Here is a 22,539-nt window from a genome sequence, read left to right as displayed (position 1 = left end):
TAAAAGCATAAATTTGAAAGCATATCACAGTACATTAGAAAGCAATGTAAATTTCTTGTTCTGAATGTATATTTGTAGTTATTATATCAAAATAATAAGAGTATAAAATCACAAAATGTTTCTATTAATAAAACTAGACAGAAAATATAAAAGAGAAAAATTATCTGACTTGTCTGCACTTTTAACAAGATGTGAGTTACATTTAAGCCCAAAGTAAATTTTTAATCCGGGATCAACCACTGATTCAGGTTTAAAAACTCGCAAAAACGTTCAGTTATATTAGCATATTATTGTGACATGTTCAGGGTTNATGAAGATTGAAATTAGTCTTCTGTCTGGAATAAAGTCTTTTTAAAGTAGATGAAATAATTTGGCAGCTAAAGCTACAGGGATTGCTTTAGTGAAAAAACTAATTTTTTTTTAAACAGTCGTCTGTTAAGTCTCAACCCTTGCACACATTTTCCCTTTTACATTTTTTGAGATCAGAAAATTAACATAATCTTTTAGTTTTAAGGCAAGTGTTGACATCGACAAACCTAAGTAATAGAATGTAACGAAAAAATCTAGTGAACCCCACCCTGCAAATACTATTAGTGGAAACATAACAAATTTTAGAATACGAAAAAGTTCTTTTACTTTTACTGTTAACAAAAAATCACTGCCGCTGTCAGAGGTTTTAAAGAACTGACCCATTTAAACGGAAAATAACAATAAGCAATCATGTTATTAAAAAATATGACTTAAATGTTGATGAGTTTAAGTCAAACTAACGATTAGGATTATTTTCATATCAAGGACAGATTCCAACTTTTTTATGTTTAAAACTACAAGGTTCAATATATGACAAAAACAGCACGAAAATAATTTGAAATATATAATCAAAAAAACTAATTCACAAAAAGTGATTTAAATGGAGTACAATATCCATTTATTGAATGAAAATTATAAACAAAAAGTTTGAACTTTGAACTTAAGGGTTCGAATGGATAACACAACACTCCACTGCGGCAGAGAGAGATGGTTTCTAGTTCAACCCTTGGCGTACTTATCAATATAGTCTCTAACTTTAGATTTAAACCCCAGCTGATCTGCTTGGAAATGTTCGGCGGCCTCCAGGTTCAGCGGATCGTCGAAATTGAGCAAATCGTCGAAAAGAGAATAAAGGCCCCACACTACATCTTTAATACGGCGAGTGGGGGCCCATCCATGTCCGTCAACTAATATTACAATCACAATTTTAAATAAAAGGTATACTTTTATATTCTATTTTTTTAAGGAAATTGAAAAGTTTTTGCAAAAAATTGATTTTTTTGACACAGATGAAATTTTGATTGTTGCATCCCTGAGTTTTGTCTGAGTAAAGAGAGACATATTTCTCCGTCCTCATTTATGTTCGGATGCCAGAGTTTTGTTAAACATTTTACTTCAGGAGGAGACATATTGTAATCCAAGGGTACCTAGAAATTTGTTTCAGTTTAAATAAAATAATAAAAGGATGAACGTTTAAAGAAAGAAAGAAAGAAAGAAAATAAGAAAGAAAGAAAGAAAGCAATAAAGAAAGAAAGAATGAAAGAATGTAAGAATGAAAGAATGAAAGGATGAAAGGATGAAAGAATGAAAGAATAAAAGAATGAAAGAATGAAATAATAATAGGATGAAAGGATGAAAGAATGAAAGAGTGAAAGGATGAAAGAATGAAAGAATGAGGATGAAAGGATGAAAGGATGAAAGAATGAAAGAATGAAAGAATGAAATAATGAAAGAATGAAATAATAATAGGATGAAAGAATGAAAGAATGAAAGAATGAAAGAATGAAAGAATGAAAGAATGAATAATAGGATGAAAGAATGAAAGAATGAAAGAATGACATAATGAAAGAATGAAAGAATGAAAGAAATAAAGAATGAAAGAATGAAAGAATGAAAGAATGAAAGAATGAAAGAATGAAAGAATGAAAGAATGAAAGGATGAAAGAATGAAAGAATGAAAGAATGAAAGAATGAAAGAATGAAAGAATGAAATAATAATAGGATTAAAGAATAATAGGATGAAAGAATGAAAGAATGAAAGGATGAAAGGATGAAAGAATGGAAGAATGAAAATGACATAATAATAGGTTGAAAGAATAAAAGGATGAAAGAATGAAAGAATGAAAGAGTGAAAGAATGAAAGAATGAAATAATAATAGGATGAAAAAATGAAAGAATGACAGAATGACAGAATGAAAGAATGAAAGAATGAAAGATGACAGAATGAAAGAATGAAATAATAATAGGATGAAAGAATAATAGGATGAAAGAATGAAAGAATGAAAGGATGAAAGGATGAAAGGATGAAAGAATGAAAGAATGAAAGAATGAAAATGACATAATAAGAGGATGAAAGAATAATAGGATGAAAGAATTATAGGATGAAAGAATGAAAGAATGAAAGAGTGAAAGAATGAAAGAATGAAATAATAATAGGATGAAAGAATGAAAGAATGAAAGAATGAAAGAATGAAAGAATGAAAGAATGATGAAATAATAATAGGATGAAAGAATAATAGGATGAAAGAATGAAAGAATGAATTAAATAATAATAGGATGAAAGAATAATAGGATGAAAGAATGAAAGAATGAAAGAATGGAAGAATGAAAGAATTGAAAGGATGAAAGGATTGACAGGATTAAAAGGATGAAAGGATTGAAAGGATGAAAGGATGAAAGGATGAAAGGATGAAAGGATGAAAGGAATTAAAGGATGAAAGGATTGAAAGGTTAAAAGATAAAACCAACCTTGACATGGAAGATAAATACTCCTCCTGTATATAATCCTTCGTCGGGAGAAATACAAACCAGGAAATCATGGAGACGGTTTGGATCTTCGAACCGAACCTTTAACAGGAAATATATATACAAGGATAGAAGATTATCTACAAATCAAACCTTGAACAGGAAACCTATATGATTGAATAGAAGATTTATATCTTTACAAACCTTGAACAAGAAATATATATGAATGGATACAAGGTTTGGATATTCGAATAAAACCTTAAATAGGAAACCTATATGAATAGATAGAAGGTTTAGATCTTCAAATCGAACCTTGAACAGGAAACCTATATGAATGGATAGAAGGTTTAGATCTTCAAATCGAACCTTGAACAGGAAATATATATTAATGGATAGAAGGTTTGGATCTTCTAATAAAACCTTAAACACGAAATATATATGAATGGGTAGAAGGTTCAGATCTTCAAATAGAGCTATGAGCAGGAAAAATAAATGAATGGATAGAAGTTTTGGGTCTTCAAATCTACCCTAGAACAGGAATACGTGTGAATGGAACTAGGGTTCGTATCTTAAAATCACTCTTTGAACAGGAAATATATACGAAGGTATGTAAGATTTGGATCTTAAAGCGTAATTTTAATTGACCCTTCAAGCAAAGATGGCAATGTCCGATATACAACGGTACCATTGAAACCTTTATCTGATCAAAATGTAGGAGATACTGTCGTTTTGCCGACTGGAAAAGATAAAACTTTAATTCTGATCATCTCTCCATTGCTTCTTATGTGCAAGAATTGCGCTAATCACTTTCGCAGAGAACCCGCAAATAAAAATAAACAGTTTTAAGAAAGAAAAACATTAATCTAATTAAAACTTGATAAAACTTTAAAGGGTACCGGTGTAAAAGCACAGGCAGGCATCTTTGTATGAAGGGACTCTCGAAATTATAATCAATGAAAAGAAAAATGTAAAATGTTGGGACAAAAATCTTGTAAGATAATCTTACCGTGCAGTCTCTTGGTAAATTTTGTTCCATCTCTTGAACCTTAAACAATAAAATATAATAATTTGTGTCATATTTAATGAAAACATTATGTATTTTTTAAAAATTCATAAGTAAACACAATCTTAAGAATTTAGAGAATTAAAAAAATGTTGTTAATATTTTTTAAAGTAATTTTTAAGATATATAAATCAGTGCGGAAAATCGTCATTGCATTCCATAATATTTTGATCAAACTTGTTAAGAATAAGAATAAACATGACTCCGGATGCCGCGATATGAATAGTTCAGAAAAAATTGGTCTCAATAAAAAGCTGAAATTATGTTTGTACTACTCTAAAAACCAATAAATCACGTTGACAAAACTCCCCAAGTCGGGTCTTACTTCACAAGATAAGAGTTTATTAGACTAACCTACAGATCGTTGTACTTAGTCTGCAGGTTGATTGTTCATAATAATAATAATAAGTATTCAAATTACGGCCTCAGAGGACTTGCATCATATCAAATAAAATAAAATTATACTTTACAGGGATTGCTGAAGACATCCTTTCAATTCTTACCCAAACTCCAGTTTTAGACCGATCTTTACAACAAATTTGTTATTTGCTTTACTTTTACTGTGAGCAATGAGAATTCTGAGACAACGCGTACAGAAAGTGTTCAATCAAAAAAATTGTTTACTAAGGTTGTAAAGATACCAGCACACGACCAAATTTAAGCCATAAAAAGTAAATATGAATCATGAAAGGTAGATAAACAAGAGTTTAGAAAATAAATGGGTTTTACCTCCTTTATTAGAAGTTTATCTCGAATTGAAACTCGAGAAATATCTTTCTTGGTGTCATTTAAACTCTTCTCGGATTTAAGCCTGAATATCATAAAGATTCGAAACAAACTCGTGACAGTTAAATATACAAATTACTAAGTCATAACGATCAAAATAATTACCGCTGAAATAATTATTGATTTTAATAATTGTCTGTAGGTTGATTGTTAATAATAATAATAATAATAATAATAACTTATCATGCAAGGTTACCCACAAAGGACGAGACTTCAGTGGCGATAGTACGGAATTTATCGTGAACTATGACAAATTATTGAATTAGTCTTTAAAAGACTATTTTTCAAGACTAAAGACTGAATGTAATCGTAAGATCTCATATCTGAACAGTCTCATCCCTAGCGGGTAACCCTATAGAAAATAGTTTTTTATTTAAAATGACAGAAACAAATCTCAAGATCCGAAGAAATTTATTTTCAACAAAATGTGGAGATAAAATCTGTGCTTTATTTACATTATTGAGGTTTGAACCAACATTCAACACCAAAGCGATATTTCTAATTAAAAGAAAGAACACAGAAGACAGTTTGTGTAAAATTAAAATTTATATAAAAGACTTCTGTAAAATGCTATATTATCATGTGTTTGAAATAAATTTGATGTGGGATACCCTACCTTTTAGTGAGGCTAATCATTGTAAATCATGAACACTGCAAGATTTGAAAATCTGAAAATAATTAAATATGGACAATAAGACATATATAGACTATACAGTATACACTATACAGGTTTAATGGATGCATCTGCAGCAGGTTTTATTAAATCACAAGATTACAACTTTAAAATTATATTCAGTCAAGAAATAAAACCTGCCAAGGCTGCAACTACTAAATATCACGTGACATAAATAATTCAGTGATCTTAAATTTCCTTTTAAAAGTTTGGTCTTTTCTGTCGATACCAAGATGAAGATATAGAGTTGGTCCAAACTCATTCTTAGAAAGCAAAGTTATAAAATTGGAAAGATACACAATGGTGCTCATACAAAGTTACACTGTGCACATTATTTGTTTTTTTTTCTCTCTTAACAATTTTACAAGAATTTTTTTACATTTACAACTATATCAACACTTATTAAAATTTATTAAAAACTGAAAGAAGGAATCCGTGATTCATGATCACTCAGATTCTTGTTGGTCCACGGTTCGAGGTCCAATTGAACCGGTATCCATGGTCCATTGTTGGTGGTTTGATAATCTTTATCCGAGAACAGTATTAAGTAAGAAAACTTTTCACTCAATAAAATTCCACCATTTTTTAAATCTAAGAAATCAAAAATTTACTAAACATTTCATCAACAATTGCCCCTTGCATTTTTTAAGGTTAAAGGGACGCACATTGCTTAAACAGGGTTTTCCTCGAGTTTCTACTTTAAAGTTTTACCGCAGGTGAAATGTTGGAAAACACCCGAGAATTGAGATACGGTTTAAAATGCAGATTTAACAAAAATTTATTAATATTAGATTTTGTTAATTTGTTGCATTTTATGCCATGTCCTAAATAAACTAAATTCCATGATGAACTCCGTCTTGTGGATTTATTTATTTCTATCCTTCTGAGTCTGCTTCCATTGCTTGATCTTCTCCTTAAGCTCGGTTGCAGGGATCAGTTGGTCCTCGGTCAACGGCTGCCGGTTAAACGGGTCATTTGGGGTCGACAACAAGTGCCTGCATATAGAGATCAATAACGAGATTTTTAAAAAATGGTTTATTACTTAATATTTTTTATTTTTATATGATGCAGGTGTATTCTTTAAGAATATTCATTTCTGAATTTAGAGAATTCATAATAATGAAGACGAAATTTTCATATTTTCCAAAAATGTTTGAAAATCCAGCTCCAGCCGTAAAACGTTGCATAAAATTATGTAATGTAAACTAAATTCGAAAAAAACTAATTAAATCCGGAATTTCTGAATTATAATATCTAAATGATCAGTTTTAAACTTAATATAATTGATTGAAGGAAATGTTACCTTATAATATTCTTTCTATCCATAATCTTTCCACTGGTTGGTAGTATCACAGGATCCTCCATAACAGTTCCCATAATAGCATCTTCAAACTCCTACATCAATCAATCAATCAATCAAAAGAATGAATGGTTTAATCACTATGGCTTCCTAGAGAAACCATCACATCAACCCACCAAAGATCAAACCATATTTCATGTTTTTCACTTGGTTTATGTATTCTTATATAGTCTTTTTATTTACAAAGCATGAGATTTTACTATTTACTATTGGAACTCGTTTCTTACAATGCAGTTCTGATTGGTTGGCAAGAAATTAGTAACCGACTTGTAAATAATTGGATTAATGCATAAAATAAACTAACAAATCAACGATTATCAACCATCCCACTGTTATCAGTCAAACCTCAATCTAAATCTTCTCTATATTATTTTTCTGATTGTTGAAACCATAATTTTATTATATGAATATAGATGGTCTAACCTCTGGTACGTTCTCCCAATCATCTTCCTGTTTCATCTTCTCTATTACCATCTTGTTCGCCTTCTCATACAATGCTCTAAACATAACATATATAAATATAGAATTACAAAAAGAACCAGATTTTATCTTTTCAGGATTGTTAAGGAAAAGGTTCTGGGTTTTATCTCAAAGGATGAGAATTCAGAACGGACTAAACGTTATTTTGTTCTGATCGAAAAACTTTATATTTCCCAAATGCAACCTCACAAAACCAACAAAAAATTAAATACAACACTAATCTAAATTATCCGAATATAGTTAATTGAAAAGGGTATAATCAGAGATAAGAGAGTTATAGAGATCGATTAACAACTATGATATGCGATATTTTCCACAGCATGTTCTATTGTGTACAAGTACTGTACACGACCAATCAGGAGACATCTGTATTCAGGGATATTTAAGGATCCTTTGAATAGGAAATGCAAAATCTTTAAAAATAGACAATATTCATAAACGTTATGTTTTATGTTTAAAATTGGAGTACTTCTTTAAAAATTGTAAAACAACCCTTGAATGCAACAAACGGCCGTGAGATGTCAGTCAAAAAACATTACATGGAACCGTAGCATGGCGTCCCTGCTCAGCCTATCCTATTCAAATATTGACCCAGTCCTCTCGTAGTTATTACGCGGAACCCTTCACATGGATTAATTGGAGAGTAAAACGGTCATAAAGGATTTAAACTGGCGGCATGAAGTACAACGACCTCTCCAATCAATTAATTTTGGTCCCAGATAAGGTTAGGGTAATATAGATATCTATTCATGGGAAGTGGATAATGTTATATTTTAGGAAGATGAGGAGGGGAGAAAACAACAATAATTCAACAATAAATTAACCATCTATCCTAGTTCTCTCATCTTACCTAAACTGATTTATATCGTTGGGATTTCTACTCAGAGTAGTTTCCATTCTTCTCACAGCGTCCTGAAAATATATCATTTTTTTATACTTTTCATCATCTTCCTAAATGAAAAAATAACATATAAAAAGGTTAAGCATAAGACATAAGACATATATAAGCACTAAGCAGTATAAAAACATCTTAACATTCCATAAAACATAAATGTACTTAAATTCTAAGATGTAAAAATCATTGTTAAGAGTTTATCATACTCTGATGGCAAAAGAGTGTTAAATCAAAAATTATTGTCCACCAATTTTTTTTACCTGAAAGGTTTCAAGTTTGAATGATCGTTCATCGTTAGCGATCGCTTTAGCCATCTTATCCCCATCAAGATGCAGATATATGTCAATAATATGAGAGAGCAACCATTTTGGTTCCCAACCATACTTTTCGGGGTTCTTCACTTTCAGGTTCTTACACTTAGGACCATTGGTCAGCTGTTCCAGGACTGCGTCCAGCATAGCGGCGAGTCGGTCAGCCAGCTCGGGCTGAAGGAAGGGATCCTGGACACCCTCGGATAGATAATGGAACATATCAACCGTTTCTCTAGATTCAAAAATGTTTCAACAAATCTCTCAAGACTTTTCAAAAACAGAATTTGAAATAAAAACAAAAAATTGAATTTCAATTTGGAAAAGATTTGAATTATTAGTAAAGTTTTGGAAGTTTTTTATATTTCTAAATGTAAGAATAAAATATATTTGAATCCCTGGCTAGTGTGAGATAGCTCCGGCATTGTCTTTCATCTTGGTTTAACTGTCTATGACGACTAGATTGGGTTTCCTACAAAGTACAAAATATCATTTATCATGATTTTAAATTTAATATAACAATGTATTGTGTATGTGTTGTTGTATCTTGTATATTTGTTGTATCTTGTATATTTGATGTATCTTGTATATTTGTTGTATCTTGTATATTTCTTGTATCTTGTATATTTGTTGTATCTTGTATATTTGATGTATCTTGTATATTTGTTGTATCTTGTATATTTTTTGTATCTTGTATATTTTTTGTATCTTGTATATTTGTTGTATCTTGTATATTTGTTGTATCTTGTATATTTGTTGCATCTTATATGTTTGTTGTATCTTGTACATTTGTTCTATTTGGTATACTTGTTGTATTTAGTGCGCTTGTTTTATCTTGTATGTTTGTTGTATCTAGTTTGCTTAAAGTCTTGTAAGTTTTTAGCAAGTAGTATGATTGTCGTCTCTTGGATGTTTGCTAAATCTTGTATGTTTGTTGTATCTTTTATGATTGTTGTATATTGTATATTGTAGCATTATGTAAGTTTCTTGTATCCATTATTTTCTTTGTTCCTTGGATGTTTGTTATTCCTTGTATGTTTGTAAATTAAACCGTTATTAATGTTACATCATTCTTTGAAAAATGTTTACTGTTCTTTAAAGTGATAATATTTTAGTTACTAGTTGATTTTGAACTTAAAGTTAAAAGTTGCGCCACCTAACCTGGTTTTGAGTTCGCCACTTTACAGGATCCGCCATATCCGCCTGGACCTCGTTAATCCTGGTGAGGGCGGAGAGGGACTCGTCCAGGAGGAACGTGGTGTCGTTCATCATCATGTTGATGAACCTGATAAACTGTTTACCATTCGTAGATTCTGTCTTGATCGCCATCTTAAAAGAGAAAGAATATTTTTAAACGTTAACTATAAAGAAGTAAATATGTAGCAAATAAAACAAAAAATGGAATATATTAGGGTCCCTGAAATGTAGAGAAAACTTCCACATGGACTTAGTACAGGGGACTTCCAGGACCCACATGGACTTCATGATGAGAGATGTGGTATTCTACCCTACCTTGTTAACAGGAGACTCCCACATGGACTTCATGATGAGAGATGTGGTATCCTACCCTAACTTGTGTACAGGGGACTTCCACATGGACTTCATGCTGATAGAGATGTGGTATCCTACCCTACTTTATGTACAGGGGACTACCACATGAACTTCATGGTGAGAGATGTGGTATCCTACCTACCTTGTGTACAGGGGACTCCCACATGGACTTCATGATGATAAAGATGTGGTATCCTACCCTACCTTGTGTACAGGGGACTCCCACATGGACTTCATGATGATAGAGATGTGGTATCTGATGGTAAACTTGTCGTAGAACTCATTGCTAGATCCTGTCTGCTCCACGTCGGTGTAGAATCTGAATTATCATCAATGTAAGGAAGGAAGGATGAATGAATTCAAGGCTGTATGCAAAGATGACTTTAAAGATAAAAGAATGAAATAATAAAAACAATTAATCTCATCTTAACTTAAATCAAAGCAAAACAAATAAAAAAGTCAATAAAATTATATTAAAAATATAAAATTAAATCTAAAATAATAAATAATTGAGAATTTTTACCTCATAAGAGCACTAGGCAAAAACTCTTCGCAAATAGGGTGCGACATTATCCTAAAAAAGTACAAATTAGAAAAAGAAAGTAATCTAAGTAAGTAATTCTACGGAATCGTGACTGACTCTTTGTGTCGTAATTATGCTCTTCAGTATTCAGCAGCAAAAGGTTCCAATTTACTTCATCAACTATTCATAATTATTAAGGAATGGAAAAAAGGCAGTTTCTTATCAATATAACAGAGGAGATTAACATTTCTTGAAGTGGGTAAATTCTTATAATAATCTTAACAACTGGGACGAAATAATGGCAATGCATGAACCGTAAAGTGACATTTGTTTGTATTTTTTATATTTCTTTATATTTCTTTATATTTCTTTATATTTCTTTATATTTCTTTGTATTTCTTTGTATTTCTTTGTATTTCTTTGTATTTCTTTGTATTTCTTTGTATTTCTTTGTATTTCTTTGTATTTCTTTGTATTTCTTTGTATTTCTTTGTATTTCTTTGTATTTCTTTGTATTTCTTTGTATTTCTTTGTATTTCTTTGTATTTCTTTGTATTTCTTTGTATTTCTTTGTATTTCTTTGTATTTCTTTGTATTTCTTTGTATTTCTTTGTATTTCTTTGTATTTCTTTGTATTTCTTTGTATTTCTTTGTATTTCTTTGTATTTCTTTGTATCTCTTTGTATCTCTTTGTATCTCTTTGTATCTCTTTGTATCTCTTTGTATCTCTTTGTATCTCTTTGTATTTCTTTGTATTTCTTTGTATCTGTTTGTATTTGTTTGTGTTTGTTTGTGTTTGTTTGTGTTTGTTTGTGTTTGTTTGTGTTTGTTTGTGTTTGTTTGTACTTGTTTGTACTTGTTTGTAGTTGTTTGTAGTTGTTTGTAGTTGTTTGTAGTCGGTTGTAGTTGTTTGTATTTGTTTGTATTTGTTTGTATTTGTTTGTATTTGTTTGTATCTGTTTGTATTTGTTTGTTTTTGTTTGTTTGTGTTTGTATTTGTTTGTATTTGTTTGTATTTGTTTGTATTTGTTTGTATTTGTTTGTATTTGTTTGTATTTGTTTGTATTTGTTTGTATTTGTTTATATTTGTTACTACCTGGTATAAACTTCTGTAGTTCTCTCTTGTACTGCAGGATTCACAACAAATAGAACCTCAACCAGTTTACTCACAAGATAAGGATTAGAAAAATACTAAACAATAAACCATTTACATATATTTAGAGAATATGTGACATTGTGACATGACATCAATTCTTCAGAAAAACATCAAGAAATGTTCACATATTAAATTAAACTACAAAATTGATCTGCAGTGTCTCACCAAAATGTAAATAAACTCTATAAAACTACCAAATGCGTTTGTTACTATTCCATTTAAAATATATTAGAATTTTCCAGGATAAATTTTAAGAAGAATCCTGTTTTTAAAGATGTTTTGGCGTGTCTTTGCCAGTATTTTATGTGTCCAAAATTTTTTATTGAGAAACTTTTAAAAATGGTTTAATTTTCCTGTGGATGACAGAGGATAGTAAGAAGCCAGGTGAGGAATATATCATCCAGACAGTTGGATACTACCCAGGGTAGAAACTAAACAGAAGTTGTGTTTCAGAAAAAAAGATATTAGATCAGAAAGTTAGCCTCCAAAACAAATAATGGAGATACCCCTGGAGGCGTGGCAGGATTAAGTCCAGAGGTGTATATTATCACAAACCTGAAGCAAGAGCAGAAACCGTCACAAATCCAATTCAATTAAATGCTGTAGGACGAATTTTAATGCACATCAGTACTGGTTATAAGGGGCTCAGAAATAAAGAAATTATTTTGACTGAGTTTTAGATTGGGGATTTAATTGTGCATAACCCTGAACATTGTGTTACGCATATTCGACGATCTGATGATTGATTTGATAACTGGTAAATCTTGTTTTTTTCTGTTTACCTGGACACCGAACAGTAGGAAATCCGCCATATCGTCAACAATCCACTCCGGGAGTAGTTTGAACAGTAATTCAGGTTCTGCAGAGAGCGGGAGCTTAGGCTGGTGGGGATTCACAGGCTCCAATAACCTTTTAAAAATGATTCTTTAAAAAAAATAAGCAATAAAAGTTAAGGGAAATAAGGAGGAAGATAAATATAAATTACTGAAAACAAGATGTCGACCAAGATGGCGGAGGGAACAAGATGGAGGATTATCAAAAATGGACTTAAATGGAAACAAGATGGCGGATAATAAAAATGAATGCAAACAAAATAGCAGATTTAAACCAAAATGGTTGAAAACAAGATTGCGGATGTAAACCAAAAAGGTTGAAATCAAGATGGCGGTTTACAAAAAGTAAGGAAAACTTTTTTAAATGGGGAAAATAATGTTAAAATTTTACCTGAGCATGTGCAACGCAGCGCTGGAGTAGAAACTCATACATCTAAAGAAAAACATTTTAGCAAATACTTAATGTTATCTTTTTACAGGACATTTTAACCTGTAAACTAAGGCGATCCTTGGATTGATATTACCTGGTAAACAGCGCATCATCCAGGAGTCCAATATCTGAGCAGGATTTAGATCTTGAATGCTTCTTGATTTGAGACTTCAGCTTCTGTAAACATAAATATAATCCCCTAGGGTCTAAAATATTGAAACTTGTACTTCTAGAAGACAGTTTATGGTCCCGGATTAGATTTTTTTTTATCATCCCGGTTGGCCGCTGGGTGTTATTATATACTTTTTGACATGCATGTAATAATTCTAAGATTGAGATTGAATTTCTAACTTCCACATTTCTTATACGTTTCTTGTTCATCGTTTGTTGAGGTCATTAGAAATATGAATAAACAATATTAAGTTATAAATATCCCACCTTGATATGGGCTCTGTTCCTGGCGGCATCTAGCGGCATATTCTTCCACGTGGATTCAGATTTCTCCAGGTCTTCAACCATCTTCTGTAGGTCGCGCAGGTGCCGAAGACGGCGTTGATACCGACGAATAATTGGTAAAATTCCTGAAAATCATGAATACTTTAGACGGCAATAAAGTAATTTTAATTGTACAACATTTAAGGAATTAGTTTTTAAAAAATTATTAAAGAAAATATTTTTAATTCTGGCTACTTAAAGACATTAACAATATTGGCTTTTACGTATCTTCCAACACTGAAGATAAATAACTTTGATTTTTAGCAAATACAATTTTGCTGTTTGGATTTGGTTGTTTATTTGAAAAGAAGGACCGTGCTAAGGAGTAATAACAGACAAATATACCTATATGATGTGCTTGAAGTGTAAGAAACCAGCATTCTGTAGGGAAGTTTGCTTCCTTTACAGTTCCTGAGCTTACTGAACACGATGTAACAATAAATGTTAAATTTAAAATTCGGTGATGGTGATTGACCAAACCTCTGTAAAAAAGTAGATGTTAGTTCCACATTTATTGAAAATATATTTCGGTCTGGGTTGACCCTCGTCAGTTCTAACGATATAATAACCATCAAAATCAAAAAAAAAAAATTTTTTAAATCACAAGAAAATAAACAAAGAAAAAAAGATTATTCAAATAAATAACTAAATAATGCAGAGCAAGATCAACTTTTTTTTAAATGTCTAAAGAAATAGTATGTGATATTAATTGATTGAAATTGTATGGATTATGGTTTAAATATTTGTGATTTTGATAAATAAGATAAAATATATGTAATGTATTCATACTTGGGATTAACTATTTGATACTTTTAAGCAAATGTGTGATTAATTGATTAATATTTTTTAAATGTGTGATATTCTTTGATATTTTTGTTACTGTTCCTAAAGATTGAGCATATTCTTCTACTTCCTGAGTAGTAGCTTTCAGACGAGATTCATCTGTTAGCTTAATCCTAAACATTTTAATTTATCTTAAAGGGATTGGAGACTTACTTTCAAGTGAGCCTCTATTTGTAAAGTAACATATCCGATTCACCCTTTAGACCTTTCTCTGATATCTATAAAAGCGATTTACATTTATCCTTCAGAAACAACGAAGAAAGTAAACAGAATTCACCACTGTTCAGGGTGTATATTTTTCTGCTTGCCCTACCCCCCCTACTGTAAAGGTAGAAGAAGTGTGGGGGGGGGAGTATGTATTTTGTTTACATGGATCCCTGATTGTGAAATACGGATGGGGAGTAGGGAGGAAAAGTAATATTGGGTGGAGGAATAAGAGGAGGGAGGAAGTATGTTTTATGTATACCTGGACCCCTGACTGTGAAGGTAGGCAGGATCTACCTTATCCATCCTAACCTTACTGGACAAGTGCTGCATTATGGTCAGCAGGTTCAACATAAACCCATCACCTAACACAACAAATACAGGATAAAGGCTAACAGGGGATAAAAATTATATTTTAAAGGGAGTGTTCGCAACAAATAAATTGGGTTGCAGAATGAAACTGATAATTATTCTATTTTCGTCCTTTCTAGATTTCTCAACTGTTTAGCCTGGTACGGTCAGCTCAGCTGTTGATCGATACAGAATTTGATTTATATTTTTTATTTTTTTCATGCTCGCGAACACTGCCTTTAATAAATACATTTATTTTTTACTTCGAACTTTTTAAGAAATTTAATAAAATATCAATAATCAACTAATAAACTAATCAACTAAAACCTGCAATAAGTCTCTCGTTTGCCTGCAACTGTTTTCTTTTATTATTCCTGGCTAGAATCTGTGAAATATAGTTTAGCCCTGCCTCCCTTGTACTGGAGTTGGCGAGTACACCGTGTACAATGCAGTGCAGTTGGTTTCGTAGGAAATCTAGCTCAGTCTGGAACATAAACAAATAATACTTTGCAGGGATTGTCGTTGGGTCTGTCACAGAAATTCTAGGTTTATAACAAATGCGTAGGATCCGGATCTGTTGGATCCGCAAGATTTTAGCTTCCTAGATCCAGATCGGGATCCTCAAAAATATACGGATCCACAGGACAAAATAACAATAAAACCCTGTTAGAAAAAAAAAACTTAATGATTTCTAGGCAGAAGTCTCCACTGTTAACTAACAAGAGACTATTAAAATGGAAAACTTATAAGTTTCTGAATGGTTCATCAAGTTTTAGCAAGGAAAGAAGCACAAATTAAAAAATGAAAATTCTTCAATTGCTCAAAAATTCAGAAAATCTTAAGAAATATATTGTTCATGGCCTGGATCCGGATCTGGTTTTCAAGCGGTTCAACGAACCTGGATCCTGATCTGCACGAAAATGAAATGGATCTTAAGCAGCGTTTATAACTCTTCTGTACCAAGATATCCAAATTTAAACCAGGTTACCATTTTATGACACATATGATTTATAAACTACACCAACACATTTTATGCATTTCAAAAACATAAATTCATGTTGGAATTCAAGAATTATCTAATAATAAAAATGTATAATGTCAATTCTAGCGATTATACCTTTAGTTCCTTGGCAGCTGATTTAAGGAGGGGGGCAGCTGGTTTCTCCTGAAATACAAATCAATCAATCAAACACATAGTTTTCTAGTACAATCAATCAGTCAAGCAAGAAAGTAATTACCTTGAAATATTTTTCTGCGACCCCTGGGTCCTCCTCCGGGAAGACGGAAGGAGCCATGAAAGGACCAAGGAAGGATAATCCAACCATCTCCAGACCCTCAGCAGTACTCACAGGTTCAGGGAGCCACTGAGCCTGCTGGGTGAGAAGGTCACAAACAGGTCGGATACCAGTAGAGAGACGAACCTCACAGAGGTGTCGGAGAACTAGAACCGGTGGAACGTACTTCTGCTCTACCATTCGACCCTTACGCACCTCACTATAGCAACACAAAGATTATAATTCTTAAAAATTAAAACTTGGAAAACCAATTGTTTTTAAATTTGCAAAGAAAATATCTGTCTCAATTCTCTAATAAAGCCAGGAAATGATTAAAAAAAGAAAAGGGAAAAAATAAATTTCTATATTATTTCTAATTTTATATTTTTAATGAACCCCCCTCCATCCTCGCCAATCACAGCTTCAGACCTTTTCCGACCAACTTTTTGAGCAACTATTGACTGAAATCTATAAATGGTTGAACTCATACCCCATTCTAAATTCATAAACATAAATTATACATTCCGAAAAATGTATGACAGCAGAGTTTCTTCTGGAGTTTTAGGGATTAGGACTATCAACCCTCATGTATCTAGGATATTTTGTTCAGGATTTTTCTGAAGATCTGCACATCCTTAGTCAGTGACAAAAACTTCCAACGTTTACTTTAAACCTTTATGTTTCCAGGATTTATTACCAGTGGTTCTTTAAACCAAAGCTCGGATATAATTCCTAGAATAACGGAGAAGAGGGAGGGGAATGATATTAGATGCCCATTCTCTGTAAAGATTCGAGTAGATTTTCAAAACAAAATTCACTTCAAATACTTACCAGAGGCAATGTTGAAGAAGAGGACTGAATACAGCAGAAAACCGAACAGAGTCCTGGAAATTCAGATTCAAACAATATTTCTTTTTCTTCATAACTTCCGAGTACAAAAATCAATTTATCTAATTTTAGTAGAACATTTTTGTCTGTATCAAGTCGAAAAGTCGGCCCATCAGCACTCTCCTTAGTACTGAGATGTGAAGGAAAAAAATTCAGTTTTTGCTCTCAAAACAAAACCTTAAGAATAAACTAATAAAAGATGATGATATTTTTTCTACAAGGAAAACAAATAAAAATAAAAATAAGCAACAACCACAGGTACCATAAAATGGATCCTATGCACTGCTTGCTATAGCTAAAATACCCCCCCNCCCCCAAGTAAAACTGTTTAAATCCCTGATGAAGTGAATCAACAAGGTTCTCTAGAAGAGCTTGAGGAGACTCCTCTCCCACTAGTGGTTGGTAGAGAGGAGAACTAAACTGATTAGTCGGTTCATCCTGCCATCCACCCTCAGCTACCAGGCTTATATGAGTAACCAGCTGTTGTCTAAACATTTTAAAAATTTTAATAACTTACAAATGACAAGGAGTCCTATATATCGGAGAGTGGAGGTATAGTATATTTACCTAGTGGAGTCCAATATATCGGAGAGTGCAGGTACAGTATATTTACCTAGTGGAGTCCAATATATCGGCGAGTGGAGGTACAGTATATTTACCTAGTGGAGTCCAATATATCGGAGAGTGGAGTTACAGTAAATTTACCTAGTGGAGTCCAATATATCGGAGAGTGGAGGTACAGTGGCCCGTCTTCCCATAGTTGCTTCCTCTTCATAACTTCGTGAGTAACAGGAAACCAGATATTTCACAACCTGGTCAAAAATAAGATAAGTATACTATTTTTTTAAAGTTACATTTTCAACCAAATAAAGAAAAGCATAAGCAGTACTTTGTCGAGAGAAAATTGCTTATTGAGGGTAAAAATAAAATAATCAAAAACGGTAATCAAACAAAGAGGCGTACATCAATCATTCATATTTAATTATTCTTAGAACAGGGATCAGTTATTACTTTTTAAGAATAGCAAAAAGTAGTTAAACCGCATAGATTGAGTTAAATCCCTTTTCTTCAACTAGAACCGGCGTACCAGAGAAGTGGCTCAAATACCTCAACATGGTTGAACTACTTATTGCAATTCATAAAATATGAACAGAGGATCGTTAAATTGGTATATAACTTAAAATATCTTATCCAACATATGATACAAATTCTTATTTAAATCAATAACTTACTTTTTCTGGGGTTAGATTTGATGAGAGCTGAGCTATAATATCTGAGAGCAGGATAGAGATAAGATTAGCATCAGTCTCAAGATCTCCATTCTCCAGGAGTATACTAGAAATACAATAATCAGTCTCAAGATCTCCAATCTCCAGGAGTATACTAGGAATACAATAATCAGTCTCAAGATCTACAATCTCCAGGAGTATACTAGGAATACAATAATCAGTCTCAAGATCTCCATTCTCCAGGAGTATACTAGGAATACAATAATCAGTCTCAAGATCTCCAATCTCCAGGAGNATAAAATTGGTGTACCAGATCTAAAATCTCCAGGAGTTTACTAGGAATACAATAATCAGAAAGTTAATTACTAAACCGAATCAACAAGAACAAAAAATAAATAAATTAATTTATAAAAAAAAAATTTTAAAGGCAACTAATCAATCAACCAAACAAATCCTACAAACAACCATTAAACAACCAACCTACAAAATAATTAAAGCGGTCTAAATAAAACCCATGCCCTGTTCCAACTAGAATTAAGAAGGAAGAAGAAAAAACCTGATCTCCGGGGATGTTAGAGAAGCTGTCCTTGCATTCCCGTCTGTTCCAGGTAAACCAATGTTTAGTATATTCTGCAGGGATGTTCTGAACATTATTCAATCAATCAATCAATCAATCAATCAATCAATCAAATCAATCACAAGCATAAAAATAAAAATAAATGCATAGTTAAACAATTCATATCGATTTCCTTTCAAAGAAGGCTAAATCTTTAGAAACTACAAATCTATTTGAATCATCAGTACAAGGGTAACTTGGTGACCAGATGACAGCACTATTCAAATATAATGGCTCCCTTTTAAGATCTCATCTATGTTCACAAATTTAACTATTTAGTGAGGAACTATTTCTACAGCAAATGTGTTGTTGAAGCCTGGAACAAAAAAAGTAAGATGTTAAAAGAATCTCTAAATGAGAAAACTTGACCAAAACAACGGAACTTCTCCAACATTCTACGTAAAGTTTAAAAATGATAAACCACGAAGAAACAAACGGTGACAGATAATTAACGTAAAACATAAAATGTTACCTGATCTGGGGAACTGTTGCTTCGTTATAACTAACAGTTCTATTCCGCTTACTCGGAGATTCCTTCTTCTCATCAACCTTTGATCATTATCATTTAAAGCAGTGCTTAGGATCCATTTAATTTTGATGCGGATCCGGATCAAGGTTATTTCCACAAAATTGACTGAATTTTTTTAACACTGTAAGATCTGAGGATCTTTATAAACTAATGTGTGTTCAGGGTGTTCAGCGACAAGACGTTACTCAGTGTGTTCAACCAGGAATTCTCTACAAACAATCGATCAATCACACGGAACCCTACATGCACAATTTTCTACATTTAATCACGTGTTCAACTCTATATAATTAATTGAGATTTTTAATGTAACTATTTAAAGGCCAATTTTTATAAAGAATAACCTGATTTTGTTTTATAATGCAGAACCTGAGTTTTATGGTTGAAAATGTTTTATAATTTAACCTATATATATAATATTTAGCCAAAACCTATATATTGTTTTTAAAAAGCCTAAGCCTGAAAACTTTGTAAATAATGAGTTTTATCTTTCAGAACACACTGGGTTAGTTGCCCCCTTCTAACCTGAAATTGTGTTTCTTTCTCCAGGTCTATAAATCATCCGTAATAAATACTTAAGGCTAACAAACGTTGAATGTTCTTTACACAACGTTGGAAAATTTTATTCCTACGGATGGTTTATAAAACATATGTAGATAATTGTGATTGTTGTGATTCCTCTAAATAGTTCCGGGCTCGTATCCGTGCTTTAAACCAGGTGAAAAAATTGCAAATGTCTAAAATGAGCTTAAATAATATCCTGACTTCTCACAAATCTCTCAACATAATTCTCATGCTAGGCTGGCACGAGTCCCGTTGATATACAACCTCGACTTGCTCCGCTGACTCGCGGAGAAGTTCTTAACTCCTGAGATGGTTCCGTTTTCTTCTAATCTGAGATGGTTCAGTTCTCTTCTACTCCCACCTACTAATCTTGACATCCTGAGTCTAAGGAAGTCTATATAAAGGTGAGGATCAAAGCTCACAACCTTTGAGCTCTGGAACTTGGTCTAATTAGTTCTATTTAGACCTCTGTTGTCAAGTCTCCGACATCACCGGAAGCTGAGTCATCCTTGTTCTCTGGATCCTCAGCTTATGCTCCAGAATATCCTGCTGGCACTCTAGAGACCCATATACCTCTACGTACCAGGTCTGCACAACTTTGGCTTAGTTGTATCCTCTTCTCCGGTTTCTCCGACGAGAAGAACTTTTGCTCCCTTCCGAAACCTCCACGGAAGGGCTCTGATTCTGTATCCCTGGTCTAGCTCCTCCTCTAGATCAAATACAGGTAATAAATCTAAAAATCACGATGCTTGTGATGAATGTGAGAAAGTCACCACTTAAAAAAGGATATTTGAAGTGACACATGAAAACTTCGATCGGACTAAATAAGCTCATTTTTAGTTATCCTGTTCGCGACTGCGGTGCAATTTAATGAACTATAGGCTACAAACCTCTGGACAAATCAACTTGTAAGTTTATTTTCTTATTATATAAATAATTTAATAGTTAACCTGGAGAAAGTTTTATTTTAAAAGGCTAAAATTTTATTATTGTCATGCATATAATTAACCCTGGACTGATTTATTGTGTTTTCAGTTCACGGTTGAGTCCTGTATAAACTGCCTACCTGAAATATATACATAAGATTTAATCAGTGCAAATAGAGGTGAGCCGAAGAGAAAGAGTTCATGTTCGCTCTTATGTTTGTAGTTATTACCTGGTCTCCTATAGGTAAAAATGAGCACAAACACAGCAAAATTTTCAAATTTTTTGTCCTATTTTTTTCGCTTATTTTAATGCTAAAACTTAATGAAACATTCAGAAATCAGGAAATTTTTATAATTTCAATAGTTCAGATTTGGGGGTTGAGAGTAAATTTTTTTGCAGTTTATTGTTGATATTTTGCCCCTTGGATCCGCATATTTTTGCAGATCCGGATCCAAGAAGCCAAAATCTTGCGGGCCCTAAGCACTGATTTAAAGGCACCTAAGCTTTCCATTCATGGGTAAGAATTTCTTGAAAAATATTTTCCCCACCTTCCATTGACCAATTTTCTCTTTTCAAAAATATACCCGTGTTTTAATAAAATAGGAATCTGCAGCGCTCCCTTCCAGTCCGTGGTTGGTATATTATTAAAATTTAATAATTGGTTAAATAATATTTAATGATTTGATACATTCAATCACAACCAGAGCAGAAATACCAAACTTACGTCCATATTCTCAATCCCTGAGTCAAAGTCCAAAGACACCTGGCTAGCTCCACTCTTGAGAGAACCAACCTGAACCATTCACATCGTATTAAAAAAAAAACTACCAATGATCTCTGAAAAGCATGACTTTGGCTCTTGAAAAAAATTAAAATTTTGCCTTCTCATATTTACTTTTCACTGTTTTAAGTGTTTCCTAATTGGCAGAAGGTTTTTTTTTTTTAATTGATTTTTGAAGTTTGGGAGGGGGGATGGCAACTTGAACAACAAAAGGCAAGTTTTTTTTATACCCAATGAAACCTTTAAAAAAATGAGGAAAATAATCTATAAGATTTGATTTCATAAAGACATTCATTAATACCAAAAATGTAAATGTGTTCAGTCAGAAAAATAAATTTAGATCTAATTACAGGAAACTCAACTAACCTCCATAGCTTCAGGACTTTCCTTATCTCTGGGAGAAGAGTTTGGAACCTCTAGGGTGGGGCTTGTTATCCCCGCCCCAGAAGAAGGGGGCGTGTACCCTTGCGCCCCGCCTACTGCTCCCCCTGCTAAGGGACTGCTTATGCTACCTCCAGCTGTTGGACTTAACGCTAGACTTGAATCCTAAACATTGATTAAGCAAGTCAATTATTCCGTCATTCCGTAATTCCGGCATTTTCGCCATTCTGGTATTCTGCCATTCAATCTTTCAATTAATCAAAAAATCATCCATCATTAAATCACTCACTAAATCAATTAATCATACTTAACAATAAGGCAATTAATCATTCAATCATTTAACCATTCAATCATTCAATCATCCTTTCATTTACTTAATCAATCATTCAATCATTCAATCATTCAATCATTCAATCATTCAATTATTCAATCGATCAATCATTCAATCATTCAATCATTAAACCATTCAATCATTCATCCACGCACCTAAGTACTCATTCAATCATTCACTGACTTGCGCATTTACCTGTGATAAACTGTTTTTGGTTGTAGATCCAGGTTGGCTTAATCTTGCCAGACGTTTCCGTCTCATCTCATCCTGATCGGGATCTGACATTTTATCTGAAA

At 32.6% G+C, this 22,539-nt stretch overlaps 2 protein-coding genes and 1 long non-coding RNA gene across 3 annotated transcripts; 1 reads left to right on the top strand and 2 right to left on the bottom strand.

Moving 5' to 3' along the window:
- Window positions 1–797: 797 nt before the first annotated feature.
- LOC111706556 (NEDD8-conjugating enzyme UBE2F) lies at window positions 798–5,294 on the bottom strand. Its single transcript, XM_023479452.1, has 6 exons — window positions 5,241–5,294; window positions 4,568–4,649; window positions 3,782–3,820; window positions 2,779–2,877; window positions 1,343–1,457; window positions 798–1,217 (listed from the first exon to the last, which is right to left on the bottom strand). The coding sequence occupies exons 1-6, from the start codon at window positions 5,258–5,260 to the stop codon at window positions 1,030–1,032; spliced, it is 543 nt and encodes a 180-aa protein (XP_023335220.1). The 5' UTR covers window positions 5,261–5,294; the 3' UTR covers window positions 798–1,029.
- Window positions 5,292–22,532, bottom strand: LOC111706554 (ubiquitin conjugation factor E4 B). The gene is made up of 30 exons (XM_023479450.1): window positions 22,439–22,532; window positions 21,898–22,077; window positions 21,475–21,543; window positions 19,206–19,282; window positions 18,674–18,760; window positions 18,121–18,223; window positions 17,594–17,700; window positions 17,225–17,375; window positions 16,832–16,884; window positions 15,965–16,220; window positions 15,844–15,891; window positions 15,054–15,210; window positions 14,638–14,740; window positions 14,214–14,284; window positions 13,674–13,748; window positions 13,272–13,414; window positions 12,928–13,010; window positions 12,795–12,836; window positions 12,353–12,479; window positions 11,924–12,001; window positions 11,511–11,605; window positions 10,415–10,465; window positions 10,096–10,210; window positions 9,502–9,669; window positions 8,739–8,812; window positions 8,293–8,575; window positions 7,988–8,049; window positions 7,081–7,156; window positions 6,601–6,692; window positions 5,292–6,292 (listed from the first exon to the last, which is right to left on the bottom strand). The coding sequence occupies exons 1-30, from the start codon at window positions 22,526–22,528 to the stop codon at window positions 6,163–6,165; spliced, it is 3,246 nt and encodes a 1,081-aa protein (XP_023335218.1). The 5' UTR covers window positions 22,529–22,532; the 3' UTR covers window positions 5,292–6,162.
- On the top strand, window positions 19,327–20,460 carry LOC111706558 (uncharacterized). Its single transcript, XR_002766257.1, has 4 exons — window positions 19,327–19,808; window positions 19,916–19,977; window positions 20,060–20,227; window positions 20,288–20,460. It is a non-coding gene; the product is annotated as an uncharacterized LOC111706558 (long non-coding RNA).
- Window positions 22,533–22,539: the final 7 nt, after the last annotated feature.

The sequence above is a fragment of the Eurytemora carolleeae genome, unplaced genomic scaffold (assembly GCF_000591075.1).
Source record: "Eurytemora carolleeae unplaced genomic scaffold, Eaff_2.0 scaffold702, whole genome shotgun sequence".
Lineage (NCBI taxonomy): Eukaryota > Metazoa > Arthropoda > Copepoda > Calanoida > Temoridae > Eurytemora > Eurytemora carolleeae.
The sequence above is the reverse complement of the archived record's forward strand: the minus strand, read 5'-3'. Positions and strand labels throughout refer to the sequence as shown.

What these genes read in the sequence shown, in the direction of transcription:
- LOC111706556 (XM_023479452.1), bottom strand. Translation starts at nt 5,260, where the DNA reads ATGATTAGCCTCACTAAAAG. An exon ending in ATGATTAGCCTCACTAAAAG is followed by an intron (nt 4,650 to 5,240) that starts GTAGGGTATCCC and finishes TATGATATTCAG; the next exon opens with GCTTAAATCCGAGAAGAGTT. An exon ending in TATTTATCTTCCATGTCAAG is followed by an intron (nt 1,458 to 2,778) that starts GTTGGTTTTATC and finishes ACAAATTTCTAG; the next exon opens with GTACCCTTGGATTACAATAT.
- LOC111706554 (XM_023479450.1), bottom strand. Translation starts at nt 22,528, where the DNA reads ATGTCAGATCCCGATCAGGATGAGATGAGACGGAAACGTCTGGCAAGA. An exon ending in CAAATCTAACCCCAGAAAAA is followed by an intron (nt 17,701 to 18,120) that starts GTAAGTTATTGA and finishes ATTTTTGACCAG; the next exon opens with GTTGTGAAATATCTGGTTTC. An exon ending in AACGATATAAATCAGTTTAG is followed by an intron (nt 7,157 to 7,987) that starts GTAAGATGAGAG and finishes TGTTATGTTTAG; the next exon opens with AGCATTGTATGAGAAGGCGA.